A 12,403-nucleotide genomic window follows, 5' to 3' on the forward strand; every position below is an offset into this window, starting at 1 on the left:
TTCCCCAGTGTGTTGTTTTTGACTTTTTGTTTATGGGTATGGGTTTTGTTTGTTTATCTTATTTTTAGAAGTTTCAAGTTTTGTAATAGTCAAAACTCGCATTCTTAAAACTCTTAAAACAGCTTTCAATAAACTTAAATGCTTATATATGCTTAAATTTAAAGTTAAATGCTTAAACTAATAGGCTTAGAAAGGCTTCCCCTATCTTTCAACCACACACTCATATAAATATTCTTAAGTATTTTCTTTACACTTTTTTTGTAAACCCAAACCCAGCTGCATCCAACAGGGTTCTTCTGGCCTTAATATCATTGTTAATTTTCTCTTTTTAATTTAGTTTTTATTTCCAGCAAAGTTATACACGCACATTTTTTTTTTTTTAAGATTTTATTTATTTGACAGAGAGAGACACAGCGAGAGAGGGAACACAAGCAGGGGGAGTGGGAGAGAGAGGAAGCACGCTTCCTGCCGAGCAGGGAGCCTGATGAGGGGCTCGATCCCAGGACCCTGGGATCATGACCTGAGCCGAAGGCAGACGCTTAACAACTGAGCCACTCAGGCGCCCCCACACACACATTTTAAAGAGCCAAACTATTTTGTTAGACTTTCAAAAAATGCCTTTCCTGATAGCACCCTTCCCACCCAGCCCCAGTTTCCCCAGCCTCAACAACTATTACTTTAAACTGTTTTTATGCTGTTATTTTGAATATTTATAGCTATACCTAAAAAATGTTAGTAGTTGTAATTTCTTGATGATTTTTAATTTTAGGTATTACCTGTTCCCACTATGGACGATGAGCATTTGTCTTCTCTCATTGCCCCTCATCACCACCACATGACCTTCACAAATGCTAAGTGACAGCCCAGCCATTTAGTATGCTGTTGACAGTTTTTTCCTCCCACAGTTTTTAGTTTCCCTGAAACTAAAAATTATCTTTTTATTTGATTGCCTATTTTTCTATTTCCTTAGTATAATTTCAGCTGCAAAACGTACCCTGGTTGGCTAAATCTCCTCTTGTTACAGTCAGGCGCGTTCGCTGCATCTGCTCGGGGCCGCATGGGCGGCCCCTCTCTGGCCAGGTGCTCTTCCGCTTCCCTCCTGGTCCACGCCGCCACCTGTGCTCTCCCTGCCTTCATCACATGACAAGTGTCTTCCCTTTCCTCTTGAATGAAATCTCCTTGGTGGATCCCATGGACAGCTTCAGGGGGCTTCTGAGGAAGGGTGGATGATAAGTGAATGTGGACCCTCCCTGGAATGTTTTCAGTCTGCTCTCATTCTTGAGTAACCGTTTGGCTGAGTTTGGGATTCTAGGTTAGAAATAATTTCCCCACAGAATTTTGAGGGTTTGGTCCCCTGTCTTCTAGTTTCCATGGTTGCTGCTTAGAAGCTCAAAGGCCTTGTGCTTCCTGGTCTGTGTATGTGACATGTTTTTCTGTTCAGAAGCTTTGATTTATCCTCTTTGTCCCAGTGCTGTGGAATTACACACCGCACTGTCCTTTGTATGGGGTCCGTTGAACCGGATACTGAGCAGGTCTTCCTCATCTGAAATCTGTGTTCCTTCAGTTCTGGGGAATTTGTATTTTATGTTCCATTTTAAAACTTCTTGTTTTGTTTTCTCTCTGTGGAACTCGTGTTATTTATATGTCAGACCTTCTGGACCAGTCACCTGATTTTCTTTCCTTTCCATCTTACTATGTTTTGCTACACCTCTGGTGGAATTCTTTCTCGTACTCTGTCCTCCCACTTTAGCCCCTAGGTTTTCATTATGTAATTATATTTTCAATTTCCTAGAACATTTTCTTCTCTAATTTTTCAATTTTTGTAGCATTCAACTGGTTGTTTCATAGGTGCATTGTCTGCCTTTCTAAGATGAATCATTATAGAGGTGGTTTTTGTTTTCTCCAAGTCAGATTTTTTTCTTTTTGTTCGTGTATATCCCTTTCATGTTAGAAGTCTAGGTTGGCCTTTTTTCTCCTTTCAACACTTTAAATGTTACTCCACTGTGTTCTGGCCCCATGGTTTCTGACAATATCTGCAGTCATTTATGTCCCTCTTTCCCCTGTATGTAATGTATTGTTTTACTAAGATTTTAATTTTTTATTTTCAGCAGTTTGACTGTGATGTGTGGCATTCATTCTGTGCAGATTTCATTGAGCTTCTTAAATTTGTACATGTTTATCTTTCATCCAACTTTGAAGTGCTGGGTCAGTATTCCTTCAGTTTCTTTTTTCCTTTTGCCCCATTCTTCTATTTCTTTGTGAGACTCCAGTCACCTGTATGTTTGACCTTCGCGTATTGTTCCACTTTCCATGGGCTCTATTCTTTTATTTGTCTCAGTGTGTTTTTTTCTTTCGTCTTTTGTTTTATCTGTCTTCTGGCACTCTGACTCTTTTCTCAGTCATTTCCGCCGAGCTTATAACTATGCCCATTCAGTGCTTTCCATATTTTAGAGATTGTGTTCGAGTTCTAAGCTTTCCACGTGATTCTTACTTTTGTGTTCCTTTGCTGTGATTGCCTGTCTTTTCTTTATTACATACATTCCTTCACTGAGCATAATTATAATAGCTGCTTTAATTATAACATTTTAGATGTGACACCTGTTGATTGCCTTTCCCCTTAATAATGGGTCACATTTCTCCTGTTTCTTCACACAGTTTTGTTGCGTAATTTTGGGGTTTCCCCTGAACATTGTCAATATTTTGTTGTGGAGATTCAGGCTTCTGTTCGGTTGCTGTGAAGATGGCGAGTTTTATTTGGAGGCAGGTAACTGGCTGAGAGTCCGAATGCGCTTCCTGTCCGTGTCCGGTCAGCGGCGTGTGTGAGTGGAGAGGTCAGCCAGGCTTCCGCAGAGTCTTGCGCCAGAGCCTCGTGTCTCTGCTTTCTAAGATCCCCCCTCACCCTCTGGCAGTCCTAGTTGCCCCACACTCCTGCCTCTGGTGCCTCTGGTGCCTCCGGTGCCTCCGGTCTGAAAGACAGGGGCTTTTTATCCGCGTCCTGGCTGCCTATACCTCTGCCGCCGTAACGGTGGCTTCCCCTCGGGCCAAAACTGCAAGTTTCTGTTCCTCTCCAAAATCTGCCTTCTTGCCTCAACTCTCCAGTGCCCTCAGATCGGTTTTTCTCTTCATTCGTGGGTTTTTTATTTTGTGTTTTGTATTTTGTCCATTTTCTGGTGGTTACTTGCTGGAGGGTTGGTCTTCCGGTCTGTACCGGAAGCAGAGCCTCGGTGACTCATCCTGTGTGTGAACACTGTCCGTTTAGCTACACCGTCTCATTGGGGAACGTCCAGTGTCTGTATTTCAGGGTGTCTCTCTTCCTCTCTTCTGCCTAGAGGGTGGGAATTTGATTGTACTGGGAGCCGATTGGGGGGAAGGGCTAGAGAGAAGTAACTGTGGTTGGTATCCCTGGGGTAGAGCGCAGCACAGGTCTTCTGTTTTACCCTCTTCGAGGCCGGGGTCGGTGATCTGTAGGCTGATACTTTCACAGGTATTCCAGCCAGTTCCTCTGTTTTAGACTCTGCATCCCCATTTTCAGGGTTACCTGGTGCCACCAAAGCCTGATCCCTTTGGATATTCTGCAGTATTGAGTTCTTTCTTTCTTCCTTCCTTCCTTCTTTTTTTTTTTTTTTTAATTTTATTTATTTGACAGAGAGAGAGCACATGACAGGCAGAGGGAGAGGGAGAAGCAGACTCCCCGCTGAGCAGGGAGCCCGATGCGGGGCTCGATCCCAGGACCCTGGGATCATGACCTGAGCCGAAGGCAGCCGCTTAACCGACTGAGCCACCCAGGCGCCCCTCTTTTCTTTTTTTAAAGTAGGCTTCATGCCCAGCGTGGAGCCCAGCACAGGGCTTGAACTCCTGACCCTGAGATCAAGAGTCGGATGCTTAACCAACTGAGCCACCCAAGCACCCCTTGAATTAAGTTTTTTCTCACCTGAGAGTCTTTAACTGGATTTCTTTGATTTTTTTTTTAATTTTACATTTGAATCTTTAGTCTTTCTGTAATTTTGGCAAATGGTATACAATGGGGATCTAATTTATTTCCAAATGTGTCTGATTTTTTATTTATTAAATAGTACATCTTTTCCTCCATTCATATAAAACACTGCCCATAAAATATACTTATTATCTATGCTGGTGTGTGTTTAACCTTTGTATTCTTTTGATCAGTATTTCTATTCCTTTGCTCATGTATTATTGCAGATAAACTTCAGAATTATTCTTTTTTAATCTATCCCTGACTACAGTCCCTGACTACAGAAAAAAATAATATATAAGTGTATGTGTATATACACAAATATGTATATTTGTATTTATACATACATATCCATTTGTTGGGATTTTGATTGGCTTTTTCACATTTAGTAGGACAGGATTGATATCTTTGTAAAACTGAAGAACCTGATATTCACTGCAGTTATTCAGGTCTTTCATATACACTGTTGATTCAGTAAATATTTATGAAGTACCTGCCTTGTGCTAGAACCTTGTAGGTGTTAAGGGACATGGTGAACCAACCAACATGGCACCTAGAGTCATGTCGCCGAGTCCTGCATATTTCTTACTCTGAGCATAATCCTAAGTATTCTGTATGTGTATGGCTATTGTGAATGGGATTTTTTTAATTCTTTTTTTTTTTTTAAGATTTTATTTATTTATTTGACAGAGAGAGACAAAGCAAGAGAAAGAACACAAGCAGGGGGAGTGGGAGAGGGAGAAGCAGGCTTCCTGCGGAGCAGAGAGCCCGATTCGGGGCTCGATCCCGGGACCCTGGGATCATGACCTGAGCCGAAGGCAGATGCTTAATAACTGAGCCACCCAGGCGCCCTTATTTGTTTCATTCTTTATGTTTTCCAGCTAGTTATTGCTGAGAGATGAGAAAGCTTTTCATTTCCCTTCAGGCCTTCTGAGGTCAGCATTTCCTGTTGTGCCCAAAAGGCGTCACCGCCCCCCTCCCCAAAACAAAGCACTCAGGTTTTCCAGGCTGCCACCTGCTTCTTGTTGAAATTTGACAGTGACTGAGAATTACAGTTTGATGAGCCACATAAACTCCCAGGGACTTTGTTCAAAATATAGTTGATGCAGAGGGTTAATTACTGCACCGATGTGTGGTGTGGAAAATTTTTTGATGTCTGATTTCTTCATTCAGACTTACTAGGCCTCAAGATTTTCTTTGTTCTCTGAGCCTCGTTGTCTCTCCAGCTGTCGGTTTGGTTTTGTTCCCGCTTAATTTCATGCCATATTCTCATACAGGGGTGAGGGCATAGCCAAAGGATTTGGCTCAGAAAGGAGGGGGTGAGGAACAGCTTAAAAGAACTCACATAATGGGATGGATTTTTAGTTTTGTGTTCTTTGAGAGCACTCCCTCAAAACTGAACAAGTAATAGAAATGAGAATTAATGTTCCAATCATCCTGCACAATTTCTCAAACTGTTTTTAGATCATAGCTGGCAAAACACTATAATTGTATGGGAATTTTCTCCCTGGGGGACAGTTGAGCTCTAGCTTCGCTATTTATTGATTTCTCCTCCTCCTTAGAGTTGTGCTAATTCCCTGCCTCCCTCGATCCATGGGCATCTCGCTCTCCTCTGATGGCTGGGGTGTCCTCTGTGCCTTCAGCATTAATTGTTCACATGTGTGACAGTGGGGGTGGTGACAACTCCTGTTTAATTGAATCTCAACCTTGTCCCCTGACTCCAAATCCTGTGCTTCTTGCATCCCATCACCCACACGCCCAAACTTCTGAGTACCCAGTACAGACCTCAGTGCGCTGGTTTATCAAAACCATGTTGGTGCCTATAGTTTCTTCCAGCTTCCACTAGAGTTATCAGCTTCCTAAATTTACTGGTGTCTCTTATTTATCTTTAATTTTCTCTGTTAGGTGTTCAGGGCAGTCTTTCCACCCTCCTGCATTGAAGTGTAGGGTACAATACAAAGGCTATACAGCAAACTGGTTAAGAATGTGGACTTGGAGTCAAATGGGTCTCAGTTCAACTCACTCACCTGCTCAGTGACTAAGCAAATTAGTTTGCTTGTGGGGGTTTTGTTTTTGTTTTTGAAGTTTCCTCGAATGTATAATGGGGATGACAATAAAACCAGTCCTTAGGATTATCATGAGACGTAAATGGGATGGTGCATATCAAGGATGTATCACAGTGCCTGGCACAGAGCTTGACTCGTCAGAGCTTACTGCTTATATTACTGCTGTGGCTATTATTAATGATAATGACCATTATATCTAACTGCCTTTTGGTTTTATAGAATCCAGACATACAACCCTTTGCTTTTATCTTATGACACAGTCTCTTCCTAGTCTGCCTTTCTAAGTCACCACCTCCTGTTTTATTTACTACTGTAGTCCCACATATTAGGCTTAAGTTTATTACATTAAAAAAGAAGAAAAAGGGAAAATCTACACCTGTAATTCCAAGTGATGATGCACTGTGGCTTTGTCAAAGGAAGACAGTGTTTTCAGACTTGGTTTTTTTGGCTTTGTACGTGTCCCTTTTGAGCCTGAGTTGGTCTGGTTTCTCTGCATGTTATTTCCTTGGATGGTTTCTTTACATGGATTTTCCTTTTCCTCAAGGAAGTCAGAATCCTGGAGGAAATCCTATTGCCACACTCCGTTTTCTAGAGCCAAACAGAGTCATCTACCCCTAGAGTGTCTATCCTTATTCTCTTACCAATTATTTATCTGAGGTTTTAAAGATCTGATTTCCCAAACTGTGGGCTACTGATAAGGTTTGTGTCAGGATCCATGTTCCTGGCTGCTGTTGGGTCCAGGGCGACTTGGTCCTTTTGTCACAAGGTTCCTTTTAGTTCTACTTTACTAACCAGTTCCTGCTTGGCGGTCGGAATTGGGCCCAGGGTAATATCCCCTTGTGAATTTATTCATTGTTAGGGTAAGTAAGAAGAGAGTAAGATGTCAGCAGCTGTCCACATTGCTACTCTATTTTAATTGTGTATTAATCACGTGATTCCATCATGAAGATACCCTCTGTGTACTTTAATTGAATGGACAGCTAGTAATATGCTCTCCTTCCTTTTATCCTATCCCCTACCGTGCTTTTCACCCTTGTTTCCACACAGGTATGTGCCTTCTTAATGATAGTCAGCTTCACTTCCCCATTTTATTTCCCTCTAAAAAGTCCTCAGTTGTTGTCCCCCTGCCCCCAGCACAGCTCAGAAACCTTCCTGTGGTTTCTGTGCATGGCAGTGTGCAGCCCGGGAGAACTGATGGGCCGGAAATGACCAGCCCAGGTGCACAAGGCCTGCCTGTCAGTACAGTCTGCTTACCATTTTCAGGGTACCCCAGAGCAGCTACACACTGATTTGAACTTTGATTCCTTGTGAAGACCACTACTTAAAGTAGATGTTTGAGGCTCTTATTTGCTTTTCCTGGTCTTATGATTAGATTTGGTGCAAGTGAAAACTGGGAAATACTGGAGAATAAGTTGCTCAGGCTGTGGGGATTGATATTTTATGTTTACAATTCTTCTGGTCCTTAGTTTGTGGCTGATATTTTTGTTATGTTTTGGTTTTTGTTTGCTTGTTTTGGGGGGGTACGTTTTGCAGTGCAGTCTTAGGCGTCTGCCCTGCTGCCTATATGGACGGGAGGGATTCCTCACAGACTGCTCTCAGTTGGTCCAAACTTAGAAGTGAGGGATATAAGGCTGCGGGTCAACAGCTTCCTGCGTTGTTTGCTGCTCTCCATTGAAGTATGATTAACACCTGGGCTTTCGTTCGTTTGGGTCCCCTCAGATACACCTATGAGCGAATTGATGGGCGAGTACGGGGAAACCTGCGCCAGGCAGCCATCGACCGGTTCTGTAAGCCAGACTCAGACCGCTTTGTCTTTCTTCTGTGCACCAGAGCGGGAGGCCTGGGCATCAATCTCACAGCCGCCGATACCTGCATCATATTTGATTCAGACTGGAACCCACAAAATGACTTGCAGGTAACCACTAGGATGATTGCTGTTTGCCTTAGCTGCCCCTGCATCTGAGAACATCACGATGGGGCCCGGCTTGCTGTAGGGTGTCTGCCTTGCTCGTGCTGTGCTGTCAGCTGGACGGCAGGCTTAGGGCCTCGGGCAGGGGTCAACTGAATGAAAAGTCATGTCGACCTTTCCCACTAATCAGGGAGTGGTTCTTTCTTTTTGCTTTAAACCAGATGGTTTTTCACAGTGGTGGCCTCCAGACAGAGACTAGAACTACTGTTTATTTTTATTATCCAACATAAAGAAAAATATTAAGCTTAACTAGCTCTCTAATTTTTGATAATACAGAGTGATTTAGGCATTTTCACTGGTTGGTTTCTTAGATGGTCATATGTCATGTATAGTAAAGGAGATAACACAAAATTCCATTGGTGGCCAGGGTGACAGGCACCCTCCCTAGTTCATTTGCTCTTGACTTAATGCTACATGTTAGAGTGTATATGTGCCCAGTCGAATGAATTTGTGGACATATTTTTTAGTTTTAACCAAATTAAATAATGGGTGGCTTTAAAAGATTACTGTAAAGATTGGAGTTAATACAGTTTTAAAATAAGCATAAACAAGCAAGAAAATGACAGAGCTAACAGTTCTCTGGGTCAGAGTCCTTCATCAACCCTGCTTCAAAGTAAAAACAATGGCATTCTGGCCACATTGGACAGTACGTCAGCCAAAAAGATTGTGACTTGTCAAGAATACCATTTCTAGATGTACATCCATTTTCATGAATGATAAACTTCGCCCTAAGTATATATTGTATCATGGGATATTTGCCAATACTAGGATTGCAAGTATGTAGTGGGGAGGGTGGTGGGTAGCTCAAAACCTTTTTCATGATACAGTGATTGATAAAAGCAGTGTAGAGGCTTCTGTGTCACAAACCTGAAGGAGGGCCCCCTGCGAGGGACAGCAAGTCAGCAGAGGAGCTTACACCACTTCCCACACTCGTTCTGCTTTGCCTTTTTCATTTAATGAGTTTCCAAGCCAGATTTCTTTTGAAGAAAGCAACCCACTAGTTGAAAAAATGGCACTTTAAATTATTAAATTGGTGATAATTGGCTAAAATTCAGGGGGAGAAATCATTTGTGAAGCAAACTGTGTGGCCCTGTGTTCAACGTCCAGCTTCAGAGATAATCAGTGGGCATGACTAGTTCCCCATCAGGCCTCTCTATGGTGAAGGGATATTTGGGTCAAAGGTGAGTTGCTAGATATAATGAATAATGTGCTTGACACTGGCATAAAAATAAGCAAAAACTAATATTTGATTAGGGAACTGGCAAAAACCTAACTAGGATAGTGACAGAGACCATGTGGTGGGAAGCTAGCGCCTGTTGGCTAGCCGGCTTGAAGTGCTTTTACTGGACTACAGCCACACCCATCCATAATACATAGTATCTCTGGTGCTGTCATGTTATAGGGGTAGGGTTGAGTATCACAACAGAGACCATAGCCCACAACATCTAAAATATCTACTATTATAGCAGAAGTTTGCTGACCCTGATACAAATGAGCCCTTAAGTCCTTGCCAACTGTGAAGTTCTGTGCTCCTTTGCAGTGCTCACCTGACTGTGAGCCTTGGTACCCAGGAGAATGATGGTGTGAGAAGCTGAAATTGGCTGGCCAATTTGAGCCCATGATGGCAAGGCACGCCTGGAGGAATTTCTAGGAGGGAAATTGGAAGCATGTGGCCAGCATTTGGAGGCAGGTCATGGTCAAGACAAGGATTTGGGGATCACCATGCTTCACCTAGGTGAAATCCTGGACATGACCAATTGCGAATAGGTGCCCATGCCAAGAGATGGAACTAGCAAGAATGAGAGTGGTGGAGCCTGGGGGGGAAGGTGAAGTCATCTGAGGGGATTGATTTGTAGGCAGAGCAGCCAGAGAGGGTGGACGGGGCTATCCGGAATTGGGGTCTGGGGAGAAGGGAGAAGCTTTGGAAAAGCTGTTTTAAATGTCCACCGCTGGGGAGCTGGCAAGAGATGAATAAAAGGAATAGCAGCAAAGTCAGATGGAAATTGGACCACGTGAGGCTTTTAGTCCGCTGAGTCAGTTTCTGAACTTGCTGTAATGCTCCGCCTCAGTGGGGAAACAAAGACCACCAGCACTCCGGGCCATCCAGGGTGGGAACTTGAAGCAAGGATGTGGCAGAAGGTAAATGAGTGAGGGCGTCAGTGGTAGTCCCGGGTCCAAGTTAGAGTGAAAATCCCTCAACTCGTGGACCCCCAGACTGGCCACTGGGTCTTCTAGATCTAGATCTAGATCTACTAATCTGCTTTGTTGTTGTTGTTGTTGTTGTTATTTTTATGTAAAAGTTTGGTAGCTTAGAGGGAACTGTCCTTTATTTTTTGAAATATGTGCCAGACTGGGTAGAAATGAAAGAATTGGGAAGAATAATGTTAGGGCAAGGAAATCAGATCAGTGCAGTGTTCATGGGGAGTGGGACTGGTGGGCTGTGAAGACGACGTGACAGAGAAAGGAAAGTGTAGTTCTGAGTCACCCACAGCGATGGATCAAAGTTGTGTACTTGCTTGGTGTGGGGAGGAGCATGAGGGCTGGAGGCTGCCCACAGAACAGTGCACACTCAGTACGCGTGCTCCCCCTGCCACATGACCTCGTGCTGTGTGCTATAAATACAATGTGGGGAGAGAGTCTGGACACTGGGACCCCAAGACCATCATGTGGTTCCCAGGACTACAGCTAAGTTCAGCTGTGAACATCAGTCAGATGCATTCCTAACCCTAATAGTAGAAAACTTAACCAGACTGTTCTCTGGTACTGTCCTTGCTAGTTACATCATGTTAACTTACACATAGTCATTCACACATATGTATGTAATCTAATATTTTTTGTAAAATATGAAAATTTTTTGTAAAAAGTGAAAGCTTTCAGTCATCTGTAGTCCTTTATGGTTATTGAAGAACCACAATTCCTGCTCTGATAGAAGATGGTTGTATTTCTTTTGGAAGATGGCCTTGGCACAGAACATTGATCTGTGTGTGGATTGAGATGTGTTCTGCCTGACATAAATATCAGGACCACAGAAAAAAGAATCTCATTATGAACAGGGTCTTATGCCCTACCCTAGTAGGATTTCAGCATGGCTCCAGAGGTCTGAGTTCAGATGATAGAAAATGTGTTCATTCTGGCCTCAAACAGCTTGGAAAGATCTGGTGCAGTCCATGGTTATCTCCAGGCAGGCCGGCATGGGGAAGCAGTGCCAATGCTGAGGAGCTGTTTCTTGACTGATTGAAGGCAGACCCTCTCAGAGCCTTGAAAGTGAAGCCAGCCTGATTAGGGGAGGCTGGGCTCAGCTAAGTAGGCCTGAGTCCCTGAGGCAGGTCTGCAGAGAAACCAGCTTCCATGGCTGGAGAACATAGCTCCTTTCTCTGAGAAGTCAGCTGAAAGTCAGAGAGCACTGTTACCTTTTCTGGTGTTTATTATTATTATTATTATTATTATTATTATTAAACACTCATCATTTTCTTTTGATCATGTGGCTTGGGTTTTCTATGCTTTGGGGATAGAATTAGGCTTAGGAATCGCTAGAGATGTCTTTTTAAATCTAGGTCTTCGTAAAACAAATGACCTCAGGTGTCATATGCTGTTTCCTTTGGTCTTGTTAGAGCCTGAGGACTCCAGTAAATTCTATCCCTCTCCCATGCCTAGATCTGAACCATTTAAGAAGTAGACACAGAAGTATAATGGAGGATCAAAAGATGGGCTTTAGGGGTGCCTGGGTGGCTCAGTCGGTTAAGCGTCTGACTCTTGACTTCGGCTCAGGTCGTGGCGATCTCAGGGTAGTGAGATCAATCAAGCCTTCAGTAAGGCTCCACGCTCAGCACAGAGTCTGCTTGGGATTCTCTCCCTAAAATAAATAAATAAATAAATAAAATCTGTAAAACAAACAAACAAAAAAAGATGAGCTTTAATCAATTGTGAAGGTGAATTAGATGACCCAGCTTGACCTGTAGCCAGAATGAGGCCCCCTCAGACTCCTGTACTCACACACCCTCCCTCCAAGGTTGACCTGACCCACAGAGACCTGCTGGCGGTCGTCCTCGGAGCAGAGGCCCGCCCCAGCAGGGCTGCCAGTGATAGAAGAGCATCTGCGCCCCTCAAGAGAGGAGGCGACGGGGCGAGTCCACAGGAGCTGAGGTCAGGTTTCACTGATCGGTCAGTCTCGTCCGTTTGGAATACAGACGAGGAGAGGGAGGGTGGAGAGCAGACCCTCCCCGTGGAAGCACGAGGATGGGGAGCCAGGACTCTTGCTGTAGTCTCTACTCTGTGAGCCTGGCAGCAGTTCCCTCTTCCAGAACAGTGAAGTTCATTAGGATCCAGGATAGGAGCCAGGCACTACTTAGGGATAAAGAGAGAATAAAGTGGCACCGAAGGACTGCACCCGTCTCG

At 43.7% G+C, this 12,403-nt stretch overlaps 1 protein-coding gene across 6 annotated transcripts in view; it reads left to right on the top strand.

Moving 5' to 3' along the window:
• CHD6 (chromodomain helicase DNA binding protein 6) overlaps window positions 1-12,403 on the top strand; it is a 196,162-nt gene that overhangs the window by 115,921 nt on the left and 67,838 nt on the right. For all 6 annotated transcript variants that reach the window (XM_081832767.1, XM_081832770.1, XM_081832768.1 and 3 more), the window contains one exon: window positions 7,759-7,954. In XM_081832767.1, coding sequence (XP_081688893.1) covers window positions 7,759-7,954 — 196 coding nt within the window. The remainder of the gene's footprint in view (window positions 1-7,758; window positions 7,955-12,403) is intronic.

Source organism: Leptonychotes weddellii, chromosome 10 (genome assembly GCF_054177405.1).
Source record: "Leptonychotes weddellii isolate Sample4059 chromosome 10, ASM5417740v2, whole genome shotgun sequence".
NCBI lineage: Eukaryota > Metazoa > Chordata > Mammalia > Carnivora > Phocidae > Leptonychotes > Leptonychotes weddellii.